The 20,015-nt window shown below is 41.7% G+C and overlaps 1 protein-coding gene across 1 annotated transcript; it reads right to left on the bottom strand.

Annotated features, from left to right (window-relative positions):
- Positions 1-628: 628 nt before the first annotated feature.
- Positions 629-19,256, bottom strand: LBR (lamin B receptor). The gene is made up of 14 exons (XM_036380312.1): positions 19,153-19,256; positions 14,681-14,861; positions 12,334-12,522; positions 10,922-11,005; positions 10,336-10,513; positions 9,598-9,791; positions 8,818-8,872; positions 7,453-7,647; positions 6,755-6,858; positions 6,213-6,338; positions 5,947-6,115; positions 4,698-4,778; positions 4,469-4,591; positions 629-3,063 (listed from the first exon to the last, which is right to left on the bottom strand). Exons 2-14 carry the CDS (start codon positions 14,843-14,845, stop codon positions 2,903-2,905), a joined length of 1,824 nt encoding a protein of 607 aa, XP_036236205.1. The 5' UTR covers positions 14,846-14,861; positions 19,153-19,256; the 3' UTR covers positions 629-2,902.
- Between the last annotated feature and the right edge of the window lie 759 nt (positions 19,257-20,015).

The raw sequence follows: 20,015 nt of genomic DNA, 5'->3' as shown, positions 1-20,015 counted from the left end.
CATTTCCTTCTAATTTAAGGGAACTTCCCCAGCAGAAAGCAGCTCTGTACAGACAGTGCAATATGTTCTCCATCCACACACAGGAAAGGTTTTCCACCCACTCCCCCAGACAGCTCTCACTCCCCACGAGGCAAGAACTGTGCTTCTGGTAAGTTTTTCATGAGCTCTGGTAAATGTAATTTAAGCAAACATTTTTGTTACCTATGGGTAAATATCCTTCTGTATGCAAAACTATCATTCCTGCTCCTGTACCATATTTCAACTACAGCCTTGTAGGTCAAACTTGCATTTATTTCCTGTGCAGTAACACTTTATGTAGATACAGCCTAATTGGGTTTGCTTTTGACTCCTAATAGAGGCTGTGGGGGAAAATGCGATATTCTACAGGCAAATTGAGTGTTAATTCTGTATTTTTACAGCTGAAATTAAGTTTGTTTTTGGAGTAGCAGAGGGAAGAAGAAAAAATGCCCAGGCAGACTAAGAGAAGCACCACACCTGAGCTTGTAACACCCAGCCCACAAACACAGGTACAACAGGAACTCCAGCAAACTCACACCTGTACTAAATGAGGAAAAGCAATGTCGTTTTTATCAGGTATTCCCATGAATTGGAAAAAAAAATGCACTACTTAGTTTTAAGCAAAACCTTTATTTTAGCTCATGGGCTTGTTTGTATTAAAAACAGTTACTTCAAAATCAAATTTACATAAAATTCAGCATGTAAATGAAGTTGTCATTGGTCAGGTTCAGATTCTGAAAGACAAGGGCTCCGAGTGACATTTGCACAACCTTGGGTGGCAGCAGATGAAACTGGGAACAGCAGCAGGAGCAGCTCCTGCCCTACAGGCTGAGGAATCAAAGCAGATTCTAAAGCCCAGCTGCACTCCAGGGCTGTTCAATGATCTCCCCATTTGCCATCAATTCCCCCAGCAAGGACTGGAAACAGCAATAGCCCAGTTTCATCTGCTGCTGCACCCCAGTGAATTCTCTCGAGTCTTGTTAGAGGCACTGCTATTTTCTGCCAGCAATCAAAGCACTTGTCTTAAAACAATTCCTTACACCACCAACAATCAAGCTACATTATATACACTTCAATTGTACAATTATCTTTAAAAAATGCCCGTGTACAAAATAGGTTATTTTATTTTATTTTTTTAAAAATCACATGCTAGATTTCAATTACATCAACATTTTAAAATAACTGAAAAAATTGATAAATAACATTCCAATTTATTAGGAACACTCCTGCAAGCAAGTGCAGAAGTATCTGCACTTCATTTAATATTCTAGTAAGCTTTTTAGGGCAATTTGTGCTATAAACCTCATGTACAAAGTGTGTAAAAAGCTCTTACTTGTGACAACAGAATAAAAGCTAATTAATTAAGCAAGAGTATTTCAGTAAAATCATTCTACTTATGAAGTAAATACCACAAGGGCATATCATTTACAGCCAGTTAGACAAAGAACACAGCTAGTAACCAGAACACATACATTAGTTAAAAAGTCAAATATATACAAAAATATATTAGAAAGTGGTTGAGTTTAACCACAGGCTCATGTAAAAAAATGTTGTTTTAAATAGCAATAGCAAAAAAATAGCTATTTCTCTATCTGCAACAGTACAAAAGGCAACACCTACATATGAGGTAGCAATGCCAAATTAAAAACAAAAAGAAACCAAAAAAACAACTTTGGATTGAGGAGCATTTCCTATATTTTCATAGCATATCTGTCAATACAAATATTTAAATGAACACTTCAATTGTTTCAAGAATTAACTACATTAATTTACAAAAACCCTTTATTCAATTACCTTTTTTAAAATTACTGGAAATTGCTTTAGTTACTGATTTCTCCTGTTTCTAAAAAAGCTGTTGCATTTTTCAAACCCAAACACTGTACAGCAAAAACGTGGAGGCTTTTATTATACACACTTGGTAAACACTATGGTACATTAAGACTTAATTTACAAAGATCAGAAGGAGCCAACTGTGGTCATTTTATCCTTTTGTGCCTAGCAGGCAGACACTGCACACTTTTTCCCCCATGTTCAATGCCAGAGGCAAGCTGAGGGTTCACTACTCCCTTCCACAGCCACAGAAAGGCTTTGAAGAGTTTCATTCCCTCCAGGAGTGTGAGCCACAAGCAGGCTCCACCTCCAGAGCCAGGGGCACTGCCAGGCAGGGCTCAGAGCTGCCCCTGGGCGTTCCTGAACTGCCTCAAAAGCGTGGGGAGGGAGAAGGGAACAGCTCTGCCCCTTCTCCCAGTTCCATCTTTTTATCCTCCTGCAGGTGCAGGGCAGGAGGGGCCAGCTGAGCCTCTCTGACCAAAAAAATGCCATCAATGAAAAGCCAGGAGAGGAGCAACCATGTAAGCTGAGCTGTGCCAGCTCTGGTCGTGGGGCTGCAGGCCCCTCACATCCTCTGCTTCCAGCTCCACTGACCAAAAAGACCCTGCTGCTCCTCCAATTCAGGCAACTAAATTGGACATCTGAAGTTAGATGGTACGAGTAACACCAAAAAATGAACTGGATGGAATTTCAGCATTTATTGTATTAAGAAAATAATATACTTTACATCACAGTGCTTAATTAAATGCAATAAAAAATGTAAACTCAGAATTCTAGATAAAATTTAGCTTGAAAAATTAGGGCTCAAAGAGTTTTGAAAATTCACAATTTTTTTTAAAAATTGAAGTCACAGACAGTCAGTTCACATCACTCACATCTCGAAGTCTACTTGTAAGCGACGCCTTCGACGCACTCCAACGTTTGGTCGGGTTTAGTTTGTTTTGTTTTCTTTAAAAGCCTAAATACCAACTGCCCAAGTGCAAAGGTAGGAGGTATCTCTCTCTGCAAGGAATCTAAGAGTAGCAGTGACGTGCCCAGCAGGCCCTGGAGTGCTCTAGTAGATGTAGGGGAAGATGCGGTAGGGGACGCGCTGGCAGTACCGCTCCCAGGCCAGCCCGTACTTCTGCTTGCAGTGGTGCTCGTCACGAGCCTCCCGGTGCACCAGCAAGCAGATGAAATAGATCACGTAGAAATAGGGCAGAACGTGATTAAAACCTGCAAAGGGACAAAGTTAACTTAGATAGACACAGGGCAAAATCTGGAGGTGGTAGCTGATAACGCGTTCAAAGCCGGTGACGCGCTTGTGCAAGGCCAAAGCATTTTACACTGAAACACTGAATATCAACAGGACAGCGCAACACATGCAGACAGAGAAAGAGCCACAAACCCACAGAAAGCAATTCTGAACATTTAGATGTGGTGTTTGTGAGGGTTCCCAGGACAGGGTGAGATGAGAATTTAACTCCATGTTCTCAGAAGGCTGAGAATATGGTATAACTATAATATACCATGCCATAGTTATACCATACCATAGTTATACCATACCATAAGAAATTATATACTAAAACTATACTAAACTATAGAGAAAGGATTCATCAGAAGCCTAGGAAAGAATGATAAGGAAAGCTGGTGACTGACTCAGAGAGTCCAACACAGCTGGCTGGGATTGGTCATTAAGTTAAAACAATTCACATGGAACCAATCAAGGATGCCCCTGTTGGTAAACAATGTCCAAGCCACATTCCCAAGTAATCAGATAATTATTGTTTTCATTCTTTTCTGAGGCTTCTCAGCTTCCCAGGAGAAGAAATCCTGGCAAAGGGATTTTTCAGAAAATATCATGGTGACATTTAGAGTCACAAAATTTACCAATTTCACTCTCAGTACATGCAAAGCTGGCACATATTGAAGTGTTATTGTCATTTAAAGTTCTTTAGTTATCAAAACCACATTTCCAGTCAAATTTCTGCACCACCAAACTGCCCCACACAAGATTTTCTCTATTTTGCCTGCAGACATGAGTCCAGCTTTGCTCAGAGCACACCACTTGACCTGTGGATGAAAAGAACTGGAAAGGACCCAGAAATGTGAGACTGCAGCCCAAAAAGCCAAGTGTACCCTGGGCTGCATCAGGAGGAGTGTGGCAGCAGGTTCTGGTTCTAACCCACTACTCTGCTCCACCTGATTTGTTGTGTCCACCTCTGTGTATTATTAACAAACACTTTGAAAGATAATTTCACTGTGTTTGATGACCTTTCTTTTAAGTATCTTTCACTTCAAGTCCTCTGTCTATGTGGTGGCCCTTGTCTCCAAGCAAACTCCCACTTTTGGGGAACTTCAGCTGAAAACACTCACTAGCCTAAAAAATTTAAAGAACAGCTAATTAGCAAGTAAGTCCCATGGTTATTGAATGATAAAGTGTCAGAAAGATGAGTAAAATCTTTGGCAAGTTAGAAAGGGTAAAATGGAAGTAAAAACGTGTTGCATTAGACTTATGACACAGAAATCTGCCATTCAATAGGGTTTACCATCTCAAAAAATTCCCACTTGGCATTTCAAACCCAGACAGATGCAAAGAAAAGCCTTTTTGCTAAAATGCACTTGAGTCTCAGAAACTCACCACAGGGTAGGGACCATGCCAGAGCCATGATGATGTCACCGAGGTAATTGGGGTGACGAACAAAACCCCACCAACCCGTGACAAGAAGCCCTTTGCCAGTTGCAGTGGGTATAAATTTCAGATCTGTGGACAGAGTATTGTGGTCAATGCAGTGACTGAAATATGTGTTTATACACTACAAAGAGCCATCGAATAAAATCCCAGGCAATGGAATAAAGAATGCACTCACTGGCCAGTTTGGGATCTGCCGGGTTCCGCCGGAAATTGTTTTTCTGGGAATTTGCACTGCGGAAGATGTAATACCCAATACCTGAAAATAAACAGGATGTGTTTTGCATTTTCAGATATTTTCCAGTTTTCTCAGCTTCAACAGAAGCACTCACGTGCCCTTTGCCACACTTATTCCATCAAAGGTTTTTCCCCAGAGGTTCAACTGGTATTTTCTGCTTTAACAGGACAGAAATGCCACTGGAAACCCGCATTCCATATGATCCTTGTTACTGGGTAGCTTTGAAGAGATTCTGAAGAACCTTTATTTTCACATCTATATCTGAGTTTTTTAATGCCACACTGAGTTTGAAATTCACAGAAGGGGATGTGAATTCCACATTGTACGATTACAGCTCTATTTTGCAGCCTAGCACTTGGTTACAGCACCTACTCCATGAACTGACAACTCATTTACAAGATCATGATAATAAAAGAAGCAGACAAGGAATTATCTGGGTTTGAAATTCATATCCCCCATAATTTTCACACAGCAGCCTAAACTTGCTTTTTCCAAAGCTGCATTGAAAAAAGATGATCACAACATACTTTGAATAAAGATATTATTTTTTTAAATAATAGAAACCCAAGAAAAAACATTAGGTGAAAATGAAAAAATTATTTTCTGTTTTTCAGTATTGCACATATTAAGTTGTAAATCTTCTCATTTTTTCCAATTCTTTGTCATGTCTACAAAATATGAGTGGGTTTTTATTGTTTCTGTTCAGGTAACAGGCACAACAAGCATATGTTGCTGCAAATGTAAGGTTGCCTAAAGATGTGAGATCTTTTCTCAAAGCACTGAGCTTTGATGAAAAAAAGATGTTTTCTACTGACACCTGTTGGTCACTATGGTCATCAGGGAAGGAAATGCAATAATTAAGAGTGTAGCCAACAAGGTACTGACTTTTTTTTTTTAAATGAGTCGCTCAGATTGACTTAAAAAAGCATTTATTAAATGCAAAATATGTTAAGTCACTTCTTCAACTCCAGACAGCACCCACCTAGAGCTGCTTCTCAACAGAACAATTAAATGTTCAAAGTCTCAGCTATCCTTCATTTGCTAAAATGAGAATTTGTTATATTCTTTGTATTTCACAGGAGCCAGACAATGACTGCTGCATCTGAGCTAAAGCTTCACCTCCCATCTCTGAAGCAACAATCAGAACTCTGTTGTAACCCACACACCAGTGACATTGACTGTAACTTACAGTTCAGAACAGTAATTGCAGCAGCAACAGGCCAAGTAATTGTGGTGGGATGACCCACTAAGTAGAAGGCCTGCAGGCTGTAGACAAATGGAACCCACACCAGATCTCCAAACGCCAGCATGAAGCCAAATCCATCATGGGTAATGTCCATTGTAGTCAAAACAGCCTCCTAGAAACAAGGAGGAAGGAATTTCAGCACTTCCAAGGCCTCCTTCTCTTAACATTGTAATTACAAATGGACACAGTTGAAGGGGATTGGCATTTACCTCATTCCAAAGAGCATCCACCACATAGAGAAGCTGGAAGCTGTTCACAAGAATCATGGACAGGGATGGCACACTGAGATTGTGGATCTTCATCTCAGCCAAGAGCATTGCCAAGTTTATAACAACCTAGAAGTTAGAAAAGATTTCAAATAAAAAGTTCACTTGTAAAAGAAAGTGGTATGTATTTTCTATCACACTACAGGACATTTTAACACAAGTATTTCTAAAGTAAATGTTTAGTTTAAAAAACTAATAAACATTTTACAAGTAAGTTTGCAACTAACCATATTTTTGAAGCTGTATAACCTCAACACATGAATACCTTAAAAAGGGTTTTCATTTGCCACAAAACTAAGAAACTAGAAATTTCCTTCAAGTGAATAAAAATAGTCATTAAAAAATAGCAACGTGGAACTGTTTTTCAGTACTCGTTTATAAGTATTTATAAATATCCTTAATATCAATTATATGTGTATGTGTGTAAAAAAAAATCCCTCAGTGTACTATTTAAGTAAATAAAATAATTGAGATTACTGACTCACCCAGCCAATTAATCCTGGACGCAACTCACAGAAGTATTTGAGGTCAAAGCTGCCAATACGAGGGTTTAATTCATGTCCAGTAAAAAAGTCATAAATAAAATACCCTGCAGGTAAGACAAAACAAACCTCTGTTAGCAATACTCTTGCTTTTATCTGCCACTACACTCCTCCCCATAAACAAAATCCCACTTTCCACTAATGTTCTCTCATTACAAATTTTTAAAAGCCTTCAGATTAGCAAAAAAAAAAATTTTGTGCAAAATACAAAACAAAATCTACATCGTTTTTAAGATGCTCTAATTTTTTATTAATTAGGAGGACTAACCACTTAGAAGTTCTCCCTGACACTTCTTCCTTCTTTATTTTCAGCCTTATCCTGAAGCTTACATCACAGTGTCTATGAACATGATCATATGGCATTAATTAATTTTACATTTTCTCCTATTTAATTGCTTTTGTCTAGGAAAAAGAATTCCCTTTAGCTGTGACAACTACCCATCCATCAAAAAAGGTGGACAAGAAGGAAAATACTATGCCCTGACTTCATATTTGGGACTGAGTTTGGAGAAAAAAAACAAACAAACAAACAAAACTACACAAAGCAAAATTAAAGTCACAGTGTTATAATAACCAGCCTTAAATTTGCAGAAATCAAAGTCCAGCAAAGAATTGGAATGACCCAGAATGTTGTAACTCACCAGAATTTCCACCTGGTGCTAGCTCCTCCTCGGGTGCTTTCAGGGATCGGACATACAGGTAAATGCTCAGTGCCAAGGAAAAAGCTGCAGCTGACACCGCAAACTGCATGAGGTGATCGTACAAATAATGGAGCTCAAACTCAAAGTACAACAAAACTCCAACAGCTGCAGCAGTCAAAATAAAAGCATAAAACCCTAAAGGATGCAGAAGAAAGACATATTAGTCAAAATAAAAAAAAAAAACAATTTATCTTTTTAGTAGGGCCTACCTAATCCAACCTTTCTGCACTTTTACTTCTTCCAATATTTGTCCATATTCCAGGAACATCTTGGACATCCCATGGTTCAAACTTCTGGGGCACAGCAATATAACTAAGGGACTCTAAGCCCTGAAGCTGTGCTCACCATAGGGACAAGAGGCAGGAACACTCTGAATACTTCTCAATTTTTTATGCCATAGGATCTACTTTCAGATTTTAGTGGGAAAATGAACACTGACACTACTAATGGATAATGAGAGCAGCTCACAAAGTCTCATCTTTGAATTATCTTCATATCTAGCTTGGCACAGATAGCAGTAATTAAAGTATTAAAATGACTTATCAAGAAGGCAAAACTTGAACACAAAAACTTTTGCATACATTGAGAGTATCATTTCACACAGAATGGACTGATGCCCAAATAGGAGCAGGCAGTTCTCTGCTGCCCTCAGCTAAGGAGTTGCTATGGTTCCCTTCACAGGGTCACAGGGGGTGAGGTTAGAAGGAACCTCCAGAGTTCATCTGGTCTAGCTCAGATGGAACCTCCTGTGCTTCACTTTGTGCCTGAGTGCCTCCTGTCCTTACCTTTCCTCAAGAAGGCTTTTAAATTTGCTTTTAAAATTAGCCTTTGAAGCAGCAAGACAAGGCTTTTCTTTTTTAACAGTCCAAATTATGTAGCTTATTTCCTCCCTTTATCAGAATGCAGGGCACAACTACAGACAAAAGTCCAAAACGAAGACAGGTATGAGAAGCCCCAAGGAGACTCACTTTTGCAGGATGCAATTCCCCTTGTTTGTTACTTACAGCCCTATTCCAACTTTAAAATGGTGCATCTTACCAGACTATGACAAAACTCAGCTTTGTACTGCAGTATTTGAGTTCCACTACCACCCCATCCAGTGTAATGTCTTGCTCTTGGGTCACTGAGTTCCTGATGATTACTAAGCACCTTCTTCCAAGACAAGGCTCATCTGATTTTATCCAAGATTTACGAGATCTGCTCTCTGGACAAACTGTATCTTTCAACATTTGTATTTTATGGTGCTGAGCTCTGCAAATCACACAATGGAATCAGTTCTGGAATAACCAGCTGCACCATGCTCACCATTTATCCGGTACTGCAGTCTCCTTCCACTGGAAAGAGGCAAGCCTTCCACAACCTAAGGAGAACAAAATATTAATGCTCAACAAAGTATTTTCTGTGGGCCCTTCAGGTGAGGAAAACCAAGCTCAACTCTGTCAGAAAGATATTCAGTCAAAGCAACCAGCTGGACACACTCAAACCTGAAGCTCATGCATTGTTCTAAAAAGCATACTCTGGATAGCAAATGAAAGAGATCAGCAGTTTCAAATAAAAGCATTTCTAAAAATAAACCTCTTCTTAAGCAGCTCCAAGAAAGCAGAACTTCTCCAGTCATTGTGAACATGTACAGCAATAAAACATGACTGATCTATTTCAGAGTGTCCTTCCAGAGTCTGCCACTAACCCTCAAGTCCCAAGAGAGGGATGGAGAGCCTTTGCCTGATATTCATACATATGGCTAGAAAGGTTTAGATTCCTGTAAATGAAGATTGTATTCCAAAATGCTGGATATCCCTAAGAAACTGAGCATCAAGATAGTTTGTGAGATTAAAAGTCAGACACCTAAAATTCTTCTAGAATTCTATCAAGCAAAGTCTGTCCACACTTTGATCTGAATGCCTATAAAATGCCTTCTGCCTTCTCTACTGGAAGGCTCTGAAATGCAAAAATTCTGAAACAGCTGTGCTGTTTTAAGCTTACAGAAATCTGCAGCTGCTATATTCCAGTTTATTAAGAGAAACTCATTAAATTGCTTTCAAATTCACTGCATTTAGAACACACCCCACCTTCCAGCCAGCCTACCTTTCCAATTGGCAGCAAGTAAAACGCAGCTTGTAGGAAAAACCACAGGAGAACGACACCAAACACCCTCCAATCCCAAAGACTCTCAAGTGCTGGCAGAGGAGGCAAGTTCAGAAGACTTGGATCATCTTGTTTGCACATCAACAGCAGGTAGAATACAGTAGCAGGCAGAAAAAATATCAGCGTGAAGGTCCCTGGAAACATACACCACGGCGTGTTAGAAGGTAAGTATAGAAAATTTAAAAATAGTTTCAATCCCACTAAAAAAGCTCAATGTTAAGTAACAAAGAAGAGGTTGCCATTAATTTCTCCTGAACAAGACAGCAGCAATCCCATAGTCACGTAACAGGACACTGAGACATTCTTCTCACTCCCATACATGGTCACTGCATCCCTCCAAAAATAATCCAAAAACTGTCTAAAAAATACTTTACTGTCAAGTTTCAAGCACCTACATTTTGAAAATGTAAAAGCTTTGCTGGTTAATTCTTAAATTTAACTTGGAAATATTTAAATCTCACTGTGCCAAGGGGTGGCACAAGATCTCTGCTGCATTTCACTTATGAACCAAGTGCAATAAAGGTTCTTTGCCACTAAATGAAGTGAAACACAACAATTTTACTCTGAATTCTGCAGCCAAGGTCCAAAAAGCAGTTCTTGACATGGCAGTATGGTCAATAAGTACAAACCCACAAAATAGTACCAATTTTCAACTATTAAGACAATTTGCACACGTACCAATTCTTCCCCCAAACTCCATCTCCTTTGTTTTTGTTGATACTTTCTCAATTGGTTTTACAGCCACTAAAGTTTTTTTCTCTGAATAGATCTCTTCTTTTTTCTTGTCATCTTTCCTCGAACGCAAGCTGTACTGCTCAAGCACACGCTTAATTTCCAGGTCTGGTTTTAACTTTTGCTGTAAATGAAAAAAACAATAATTTACTGAAAGGTTTCCCAGTGATTTTACTTATTGATATTTCAGAGGACATTACTCACTGTAAAACACCAATATACAATTATCCATTCCTACAAAGAGACTGCTAAAACCAGGCACTGTAACTCTTAGGCTGTGATTACAGATCAGCAGCAGTTCCAGCACAGATCATCCATTGCCACCCTCCCCTTTCCCTTCTGCCATGTGCCTGCCCACTAGATAACAATCAGGACAATAAAAAATCCCTTCTCTGTAACAACTTACTCAACCTCTAAGGGTTATGTTGCCTTCTGTTTCTGATAGATTACTGTATTGCCCTTTTCTAGGAATTTCTGAGAGAGCCAAGCTAGGAATGTGACAAAAAGCTAAGAGCAAATTCCAAGTTCCTACCTCCAAGATGATGCAGGATGTGGCATTTTTTTCTGTACTTTCAGGTTCACCATTGTACCTTTTGGTGTTATTCTCACTCGGTTTCTGGTCAAAACAAGAAGCACAGTTTAAGCTCTCAGTGTCCTCTATATGGCACTGTTCTGCAGAACTGAAAGTTTGAGTTTCTATAAAAGACCTTTGAAGAAATAAATTCTCTCATAAAAATTCTTCTCTAGTGAGTCTAGCTTACACAGCTCTGGGAAGACATGACTCACATGTTTTATTTCAACTAAAGTTTTGCTGAAGAGAACCTGGTCTTTCCAGTCTTACAAGAGCCAACAGATCAATCCTACTCCTCAGATAGAAGCCAGGACAAAACCACCAAACACTTTTTGACCCTTTTATCCCAAAAGACTAAAAGTATTAAAAGGAAACAGTAGCTGCTGGCTAAAAAACTACTTGAAACCAGATTGTGAACCACAGGCACTGGATCACACAGCTCAAAGGAGCTCACTGCAAAACAAACCCCACAACTATTTCAGTGCCTAAGAGTACCAATTTACTAAACCTACCTAGCTAATTTATATTAATCTGGCTTAGTCTAGCTGAAACCTAACTAAAACCTGTTCATTCTCAATAGATCAGCAGAATGCACTCCCAGTTCCAGGGACTGTGACTCAGACAAGTGAGAAACTATCTCAAGGGCACAAGAGGCACAAGAAATGCTGTTTTTCTCTTCACAGAGAAACACCATGTCTACTCCTCTTCACTTAAAAGATGACCAGAACCATTTTTAGCAATCAATCTAAAATAAAAAATGCTAAGAACAAACCTAATAAATTTCAGCTAGACACCAGATACTGGTAAACTTAGAAATCCTTACAGGTTAGTTTTTATAATGAAATCAGTTTTGCAATATTATCCACCACAATATTTAAATATTCCACACTGCCCGTTCTCCACTACTGTGGCAAAAAACTGTATATGGTACAGAACTCATTTTATTTCAAATCCTAATACCTACCTGCTATGTACCAATAAACTCACCTAAAAGTAAGCTAACTTCCACTGCCCCATTTCACAAGTGGAAGCACGTGGCTAACAATTACTTCAATATTAAGTATTTAAAAAATTTTGTTTGTTTGGATTCCGAGTTCTCAGTATCACCAAATTCAAGTGAAACTTTATAACCTTGGTTTACCTCTCAAGAATTTCCTCAAATTTTGCAAGCTAGAAACCCAGTATCTAAAGAAAAAAAAAAGCAGTTCAGAGATATACTTTTGCAGGTAATTATGCTGTCTGGGGAACATAAACCGGCTTTTACAATGATAAACCCGGTCTGCAAAAAACCAATCTCTCACAAACAGCAAAAGTTTCTTGAAATAAAAATCCAGCAAACCCACACACAAAAAGCCAACGAACAGAACCAATACCGGTAGAGCTAAGCTGGTCTCCTGGATGGTTTTCTTTTTGTCCTCCTTGTGCTCCCTGCTTTGGGAAGCAGAACGACGCCTGCCCTTGGCTGGCCGGCCGGGAGACCGAGAGCGAGAGCGGCTGCTGCTTCTCCTGGAGGGGGAACTCGAGGAAGACTGGCTCTTCCTGTGCTTGAAGGATGACTGCGACTGAAACAAAGAGGGAAAGGCAAGCAAAATCTTAGCTGTGTCCCTAAGAACAATTCTAGAAACGGGGGGGTTTGTGATGAGGACTCTTGGGGTGAGTTCTGTAGATCTGTCTCGTATTTCCTCTACTGATGCTCTACAAAGGCTGTTAAGAAAGAGCAACTGCAGAATACTAATTTTGCTGGCAATTCCCAAAGAAGCCTGTTCCAAGTCCAACTGTTGAAGCTACAGAAATCAGGCTATGGATGTAAGCTACCAAAGTGAGCACCAAGCTGTTGAGCACACCACCCTCTCAATCCTGTGCACAGGGATAGGAATTCAGAGCTGTCTCTCAAGCCCTCAGTGGCTGCTCTCACTTCCACTGCTCAGCTTTATTAAAGCATTTGAGAGAGCGAGGTTCATCATCTGTGTGAGGCAACACAGGCTCAACACTACAAACCCAAGTCAGCCTAATCATTTAATTATATCTGGTAACTAATCTCATAAAGAAAAGCACTTTACTCCAAAAGCCCTGTTTGATTTCTCTGTGAAGTCTACAATGCTGATTTCCCCATGTAAGATTTCCACAATGCAACTTTTATAATGCATCAATGTTTCATGACAAAGAAAGGCATTTGCCCAGCTTGAGTCTGCTAATCTGCATGCAGAAGTAACAAATCCTAAAGTGTTGAAACAGTGAAAACAGCTGCCTACCTCAAGGCAGAAACATTTTGGTCCCAAAAGAGGCCAGTGACTGGGCATGGGGACTGCCACCCAGAAGTGGCACAACAGTTCACATAAAGGCACACAAACTGGCTTTGAACCTATGCAGGTTTCAGAGCAGGCCATAGAAATGAACCACAGTGAAGATTCAAACAGGGTCTTTTCCTCCTGCATTAATCATTTTAAACTGGCTATGAAGTTTTAAAGGTCTTTATTAACAACAAAAATTAAAATAATGATAAGTAAAGAGGAAGAAATATGCTTATATGACATGAACCTTTCTCAAGGGATTGCAATTGTCACAAATACAGCAAAATACCTGATGAAGCCTCTGAGGACCTCAACTAGTAGAAGCTATTTGCAGATGTTTTAAGTATGAGCTTGAAGGGCATGCACCGTTTAAATTTAGTGACATTTAACTGCATCTTTACATTTGTTATCAAATTTTCTTATTTAGAGATGGAAAGCCATCAAAATTAATATCATCCCATTGATTACTACCTTGGTAAGGTACCCAAACCAGTTTTTTATCAAAAATCAAGCTATAGAGCTCCTGATGGATCAGACTTGGTTTTCCTCAAAAATATGATACTTTTTTGACATAAATAAAACAACTATGAAACGTTAAAAATGAGGTCATTCTGAACTTCTACTTGAGGTGTCACACAGGAAGACATTTTTACTTAGCACCAATTCCTTGAAGACACAGTTAACTAAAATCTTGCAAAATAACTACCCAGTCCTAAGCTGAAGTACTGAAAATTAAATACATGTGTACTCATTGTGGAAAATGCCAATCACTTGGTTTCAAAATTTTAAAAGTTTAATAGTAATAAAATGGCTAATAAATTACTAAAAATAGCCATTAATAAAATGGCTAATAATTACTAAAAATAGTAATATAATTAGAGTGATAAAAATTTGGACAAATTGGATTAGGACAATATGAGACAATAAAAACAAAGAGTTATGGACAGTCTGGGTACCTTTTTCTGGGCAAAATAAGCCCAAAAAAGGACCCACGTTAACAGAGGATTAACCCTTAAAAGCAGCAGCCTCTTGCATATTCATACACCTCATCCATGATGCATAAATTGCATTCAAACACAGGATTCTGTCTGGTCATTGTCAGCTTCTTCCTCTGAATCCAGATGGCATCATCCTGCCTGAACAAGGCAGGAAGAAATTTGTTTCTTCTGATAATGGGGCAATAAATTCTCTTCCTCTGAAAGATTGAGGTGTCCTGTGGCTGCTATCTCAGTGGGAGTACCTCATTTCTTTCTTAAAAAAATATCCCACATACATAATTTCTATTTTAACATTATGTGATAACCAAAAACTATATTTAATACACTACTTAAAAAAATTAACACAGCATAACTTTCTAACGTAACAGATACAATATTCATTTGAATATTTGCTAAAAGCCAATCATAAACCACCCATTTTTCACACTCACCCTTATATCACTTTCCTTCAGTGCAAGCTCAGTTCCATCTTTGTACTTGACAGTGTAGAGATGAGCCACATCATCGTAGCTGGTCACCTGCACCTCGTAGTACAGGACGCTGCCCGGCCAGCGGCCCATCACCACCTCGCCATCAGCAAACTTCCGGCTGGGCATTTTCCAAACACGGTCCCTGCAAAACACAGCACTGAGTGCACGTGGCAGCCACACCTCAGCCCTCATGGCCCTCCTCTCCTTCTGTATCTGTAACTGAAAAGGGGACACGTTCCACAAGTCTTCACTTGAAACAGGGAAAAGGCTGTGTGGTAAGAGAACAGCAGTGATCTCTTCAAATAGAGAGGAGATTGGAGGTGCACATTCTGGACAAACATTCAGATCTATCAGACTAGCACTGAGCTACGACACACAATCTCCATCATCAGGCAAAGTACATCTTGGACCAAAATTACACAATGAAGCTCATCTTATCTAGAGAGAAATGCAAATTACATGGTACTGAAGTGTCCTCTAACCCTGGTTTCCTGTGGTTCTACAGAAATTACAGAAGTGATGATTTCTAAACATTAAACATCCCCAATCATTCAACACTTACAGCCACATTACAGTCTCTCTTCAATTTATTATGCCAAACACTCCAAAGTTACAAAACTTCAGAATTTAAGCTCCTGTCTGGAGCTTTATTTTCCACCTCTTTAACAAAAGGGCATAATGCCTTTTCCAGGGCTCCATGGGAAAACAAAGCTCAGCATCACAGCAATCCCACAGCAACCTGAAAACTGAAACTCTATCTCCCATCTGCATCATCAGGTTTTTATTTGATATTAACAAAACGTGGTGTAAGTGACTACTACCCCTGGGCCACCCACCATGAGCTGGGAAAAACCACAACTACAACTCAGAGGAAGCTGCTTTCAAGTGTAAACGCCTGCAGAACTGTTTGTATAGTGCCCTGTGTTATGTCACTGCCTTCTGAAAACGGGTATCCCAAGCAGAATATACTTTTAATCTCAATGTATCAAGTGAGACTATCTTAAAAGTCTAAGGGGAAATACAAACTAACTAACACTGAGGTGAAGTCCACACTAACACTGAGGTGAAATGCACACTCACCAACACTGAGGTGAAATGCACACTCACCAACACTGAGGGGAAATGCACACTCATACTAAGGTGAAATGCACACTCATACTAAGGTGAAATGCACACCACCATTTGTACTGGCACCACGTGTACAACCAACATTGGAACTCAGAGGGGATGGCAGGGACAGGGAACAGACACAAACCACATAATGTTCGTGTCAAAGCATTTCATTTTAACTTGTTTGATTTATCAATTTTGTTTGATAAGAAAGTGAAACCAAACAACTAGGGTAAATACAAGTCTGTAACTAGTTAATCATTACATATGAACTAACCTGCAGTGAAAAGTTAAGATTCTTGGGGAAAAATACTGTTAATATTCAATCACAGACCTTCATCACACACTGGGGGATGGGGCCCAGTGAGGTTTTACATCCAACATTCATTCTGGCATTTCCTGACATTGCTGCTGATGATAAATTTTACACCTGTGTAGCTCTCCAAGTCAAAAACCTAAAAAGTTCAGCAGAATTCCCTCATATGGATTTTATTACTAAAACACCAAACTGCTTCAGACCAGAAATATTTGGCCATCTCCTGTGCTGTATAATACTTGAAGGAGAAAAAACAAAGTTTTATAATTTGGTTTCACTGACACTTGCCAGTCAGAAAAATGATGAGTTCTAGTCTGTGCTTGTCAGACGTGTGCTATTCCAGCTCTTCTGCCTTCTAACAAGTGTTTGCTGTCCCAGTTTCTTGTTTTCTGTCTTATTCTTTCTGAATTCTCACTCCTCCAAGTTTCTTTTATCCCAGTCAGCTTAACCCCTTCAAATTCATAGCCCTGCTTCTTATGAAAAGTTCTCCCTTTTCTCCTTAGCCCCAATCTTGGAGTCTTTGTGGATTTTCTGCCCTTGCTGACCAAAGCAGTCCTGGCTCCCCTTTGCCACCTCTGCCTAAATCCGATCTCACTCCCCATTTCTGTCTCCCTGCCCAGTTTCCTCACCCACAGGCAGTTCTTCAGGAGATCCAGAGCTACCACTGCTCTTTGCCAGCCTCCTGCAGCCACAGCTTCTTCCTGTTCTTCCAGAAATAATCTGAACCCAGGAGCACCTGAGTGCACTCAGAGCTGTCCCCAGATGTCACCATGACTTCACTTCCCCTCTGCTTGCTGCACTTCCTGCACCCCAGCCAACTTTTCTCCTCCTGACCTGCAGCACCTCAGGCACAGCTGCAAACCTGCAGCCTGAGCAGGACAAAGCTGGCTGATCTCACACAGAGTTGGACAAAACAGGATCTTTTTTCAAAAAGGGTAACATTTTTTCATGAAGTTGTTACTGAGGACATGTACACTGTTTTTTTTTCCAATTTACAGCAACCACTTCAGAATTTAGATACAATTTCTGAATTTGAATTCATAAGGCTAATAAAAGCAATTCTCTGCCAGATTTCAAAACCTAGCACTTCTGTATGCAAACACAAAGTCTAAAGAAAAAGTGACTTGATGAATTAATTACTGTGAAAGGCAGAAAGACCTTCCCTTCCTCCAACCTTGTTCTCAAAAGGAGCTGAAGTTAGTTTTAAAAAATTGAAAAACGTGGTTTAAAGACCTGTAGCTAAATCCATGTCATGTAATTCAGCCTGAGGTAGATACTGCCAATATGAGATTCCAAAATAATAAATGAGCAAGTGGAAATATCTTCTGACTCAAAAGTACAATCTTATTAATGGCAAAATTTATGTATTTTTCAATTCTTTGCCTTAAATATTACAGCTTAATAATAAGCTCAAACACTAAACATTAAAATAAGTAAATGTAACTTCTTACCCTCTTCCTCATTCCTTACATCCCACTTCAAAAAGCTGCACCTTTTAAAGGCAGCCTTCATCTGTTCAGATGAACACACACAATTTCTGGCATCCAGAAGAGAAAAGACAGGAAGTCTTTCCAAAAAAAATTGGGTTTAGAGATTACATTTTTAATGTACTGCTCTTTCAAGCTCTACACACCCCTGATGATTTTCATGGTATCAGCTGGCATCAGCCTAATATTCCCAGCAGCTCTGCACAAACTTTTGAATTCCCATGGCTTTAAAACATAAATCCAAAGAAAATAATCTCATACAATGAACCCTGAACTGTACACACACCTGACTGCAAGTTTAACCACTGACTCAGGAGATGAAATTTGTATTTTCTCAACCATTACAATTTTCCCTTAGGAGTCTAGATTCTAAGAGAAAGGCTCAAAAGGACTTTGTATCCTATACCAAGCCAAGCCAATTAATGCAAATCTCCCTGGAGCTTGAAAGTGGGTAAAGAACAAAAGTTTCTGCTGACTCAAACAAGAATGAAATAATTAAAAAGAAACTTGGCTGAGAAACATTATTGCCCCATGCATGCATTTCTGGTCTTCTTCGTGACTCTCTCACTAGAGATGTGGGAAGATATTTCAGCGTGGAGAAAGTGATGACTGTTACCTTGTAGCCACAGGGAGATCACACCCTCATCAGCACAAGTTGGGCACGCAGTTTTAATAATAAACAAGTTTTCCCTCTTGGGAGCAAAAAAATCACACACATTCAATGATTCCATTTACTAATTCTGACATTTCACCACTCTTAGGTAACGTTCTGGATGTCAGAGGAGGGAGCCAGCTGAATGCAAGAAGAAATGCAGGAAAATACAGAAAAAGCTGACAGTCAAGGCTAACAACACATGGAAAGTTATACTGAATTCACCACAGAGAGCTGTGCAGGACCTTTCCAGCAACACCACTATTCTCTCCACATCTAGAACAGTGGAGGCACCTACCCCTGTCCAAACCAACTTAACTTCACCGCTAAAAACAAGCGCCAATACGCCTCGAGACAAAAGCAACAACCCATGAACCCCGGGGCCGGGAACCGCGGATCTTCCCTGCAAAGAGCCTTTCTACCGGAAACCCCGCTAGCGGAGGGGACGCGGCAGGGCCCGGAGCGCGGCAGGGCGGGCCCGAGAGCGGCGGGCGCTGTTGACAGGAAGGGCCCCACGTGCCGGCCGAGGCCCGGCCCCTCAGCCCCGCCCCGCCCGCGGCCCGGGCCTGGCGCGGGGCCTCCGCCGCGGGGGAAGGGAGGGGCCGGGCCGCACCGCCCCTCGGCGGCCTACTCCCGCTCGGAGCCCGGCGCGGCGGAGCCGAACAAAGCGGGGCCGCGCAACCCCGCCACCTCCGGTGCTCCAAGCGAGGGGCCCGCGCCGTCCGCCCGCCCGCCCGCCGGGAGCGAGGCCCGAGGCGATCGGCCGGAGCGCTTCCCGCCGGGAAAGCCGCCAAGGAAAAGCTGCGGGGGAGGGGAGGGGGTGGGAGGTGGGGGTATCCGGGCCCGCCCGCGCCGCCGTTCCCGTTACCTGGAGCCCGCCCGCGCCGGGCCGGGCCGGAGGCGGTTCCGCGGAGCGGCGGGAGCGGGGCCCGAGCGCGCGCCGCTCTCCGCTGAGGGGAACAACCGCCCCGCCGAGCGACGGTTACGGCCGCGCGCACGGCCCCGCCCCCTCGCCCGCCCCGCCAAGCGCGCCCATTGGCCGGGACGCGCCGTTTGAATCGCGGGGTGGCCGCACGCCATTGGCTGCGCCGGCGATGGCGCGGTCCGCCCTCCCCGCCCCGCGGCGCGCGCACAGGCCCCGCCCCGGCGTGAGGGGACGGAGGGGGGGGGGGGGGAAGGGGCGCGCTCAGCCCCCCCCCCCCCCGCCGCCGCCCCTCACGGCGGGTGATGGCGGGAGGGGAGGGAGAACGGGGCGGAAAGGTCGCTGTCGTGGCGATGGGGGCAGGCTCAGACCGCCTGCGCCACCCAGGCCCCGCCGCCCGGGTAAACAAAACGGAGGGTTTTGTTTACGGAGCACTCGCGGTCTCGCCGCCTCCGCCGCCGCGAGTACTCCTACACTGTCCGAACAACAGCCTCTGTTCCTTCCAGCCCTGCACCCCCAGCACTCAACAATGACAGAATGTGGTAAAAATGCAGAACACAACGTCCCTTCTCGCTCAAAAAGAAAAATTAGAAAGGGCTTAAAAGCGGAGGTGGCGAGGCAGCGAGTGCTGCTACACTGACCGAACAACAGGCTGTGCTCCCTCCAGCACTAAAGAAAGCCAAAATGTGGTAAAAATGCGGTGAAAACGCACTGAAACACCCGTTTCTCTCCAAAAGAAAAAGAAAAATAAAAGCAGAGGAGGCTTTTGAAGCCGTGAGATGACAAGTGCGCCTGCACTGACAGAACAA

Source organism: Molothrus ater, chromosome 3 (genome assembly GCF_012460135.2).
Source record: "Molothrus ater isolate BHLD 08-10-18 breed brown headed cowbird chromosome 3, BPBGC_Mater_1.1, whole genome shotgun sequence".
NCBI lineage: Eukaryota > Metazoa > Chordata > Aves > Passeriformes > Icteridae > Molothrus > Molothrus ater.
This window is presented reverse-complemented; position numbering and strand designations above follow the sequence as displayed.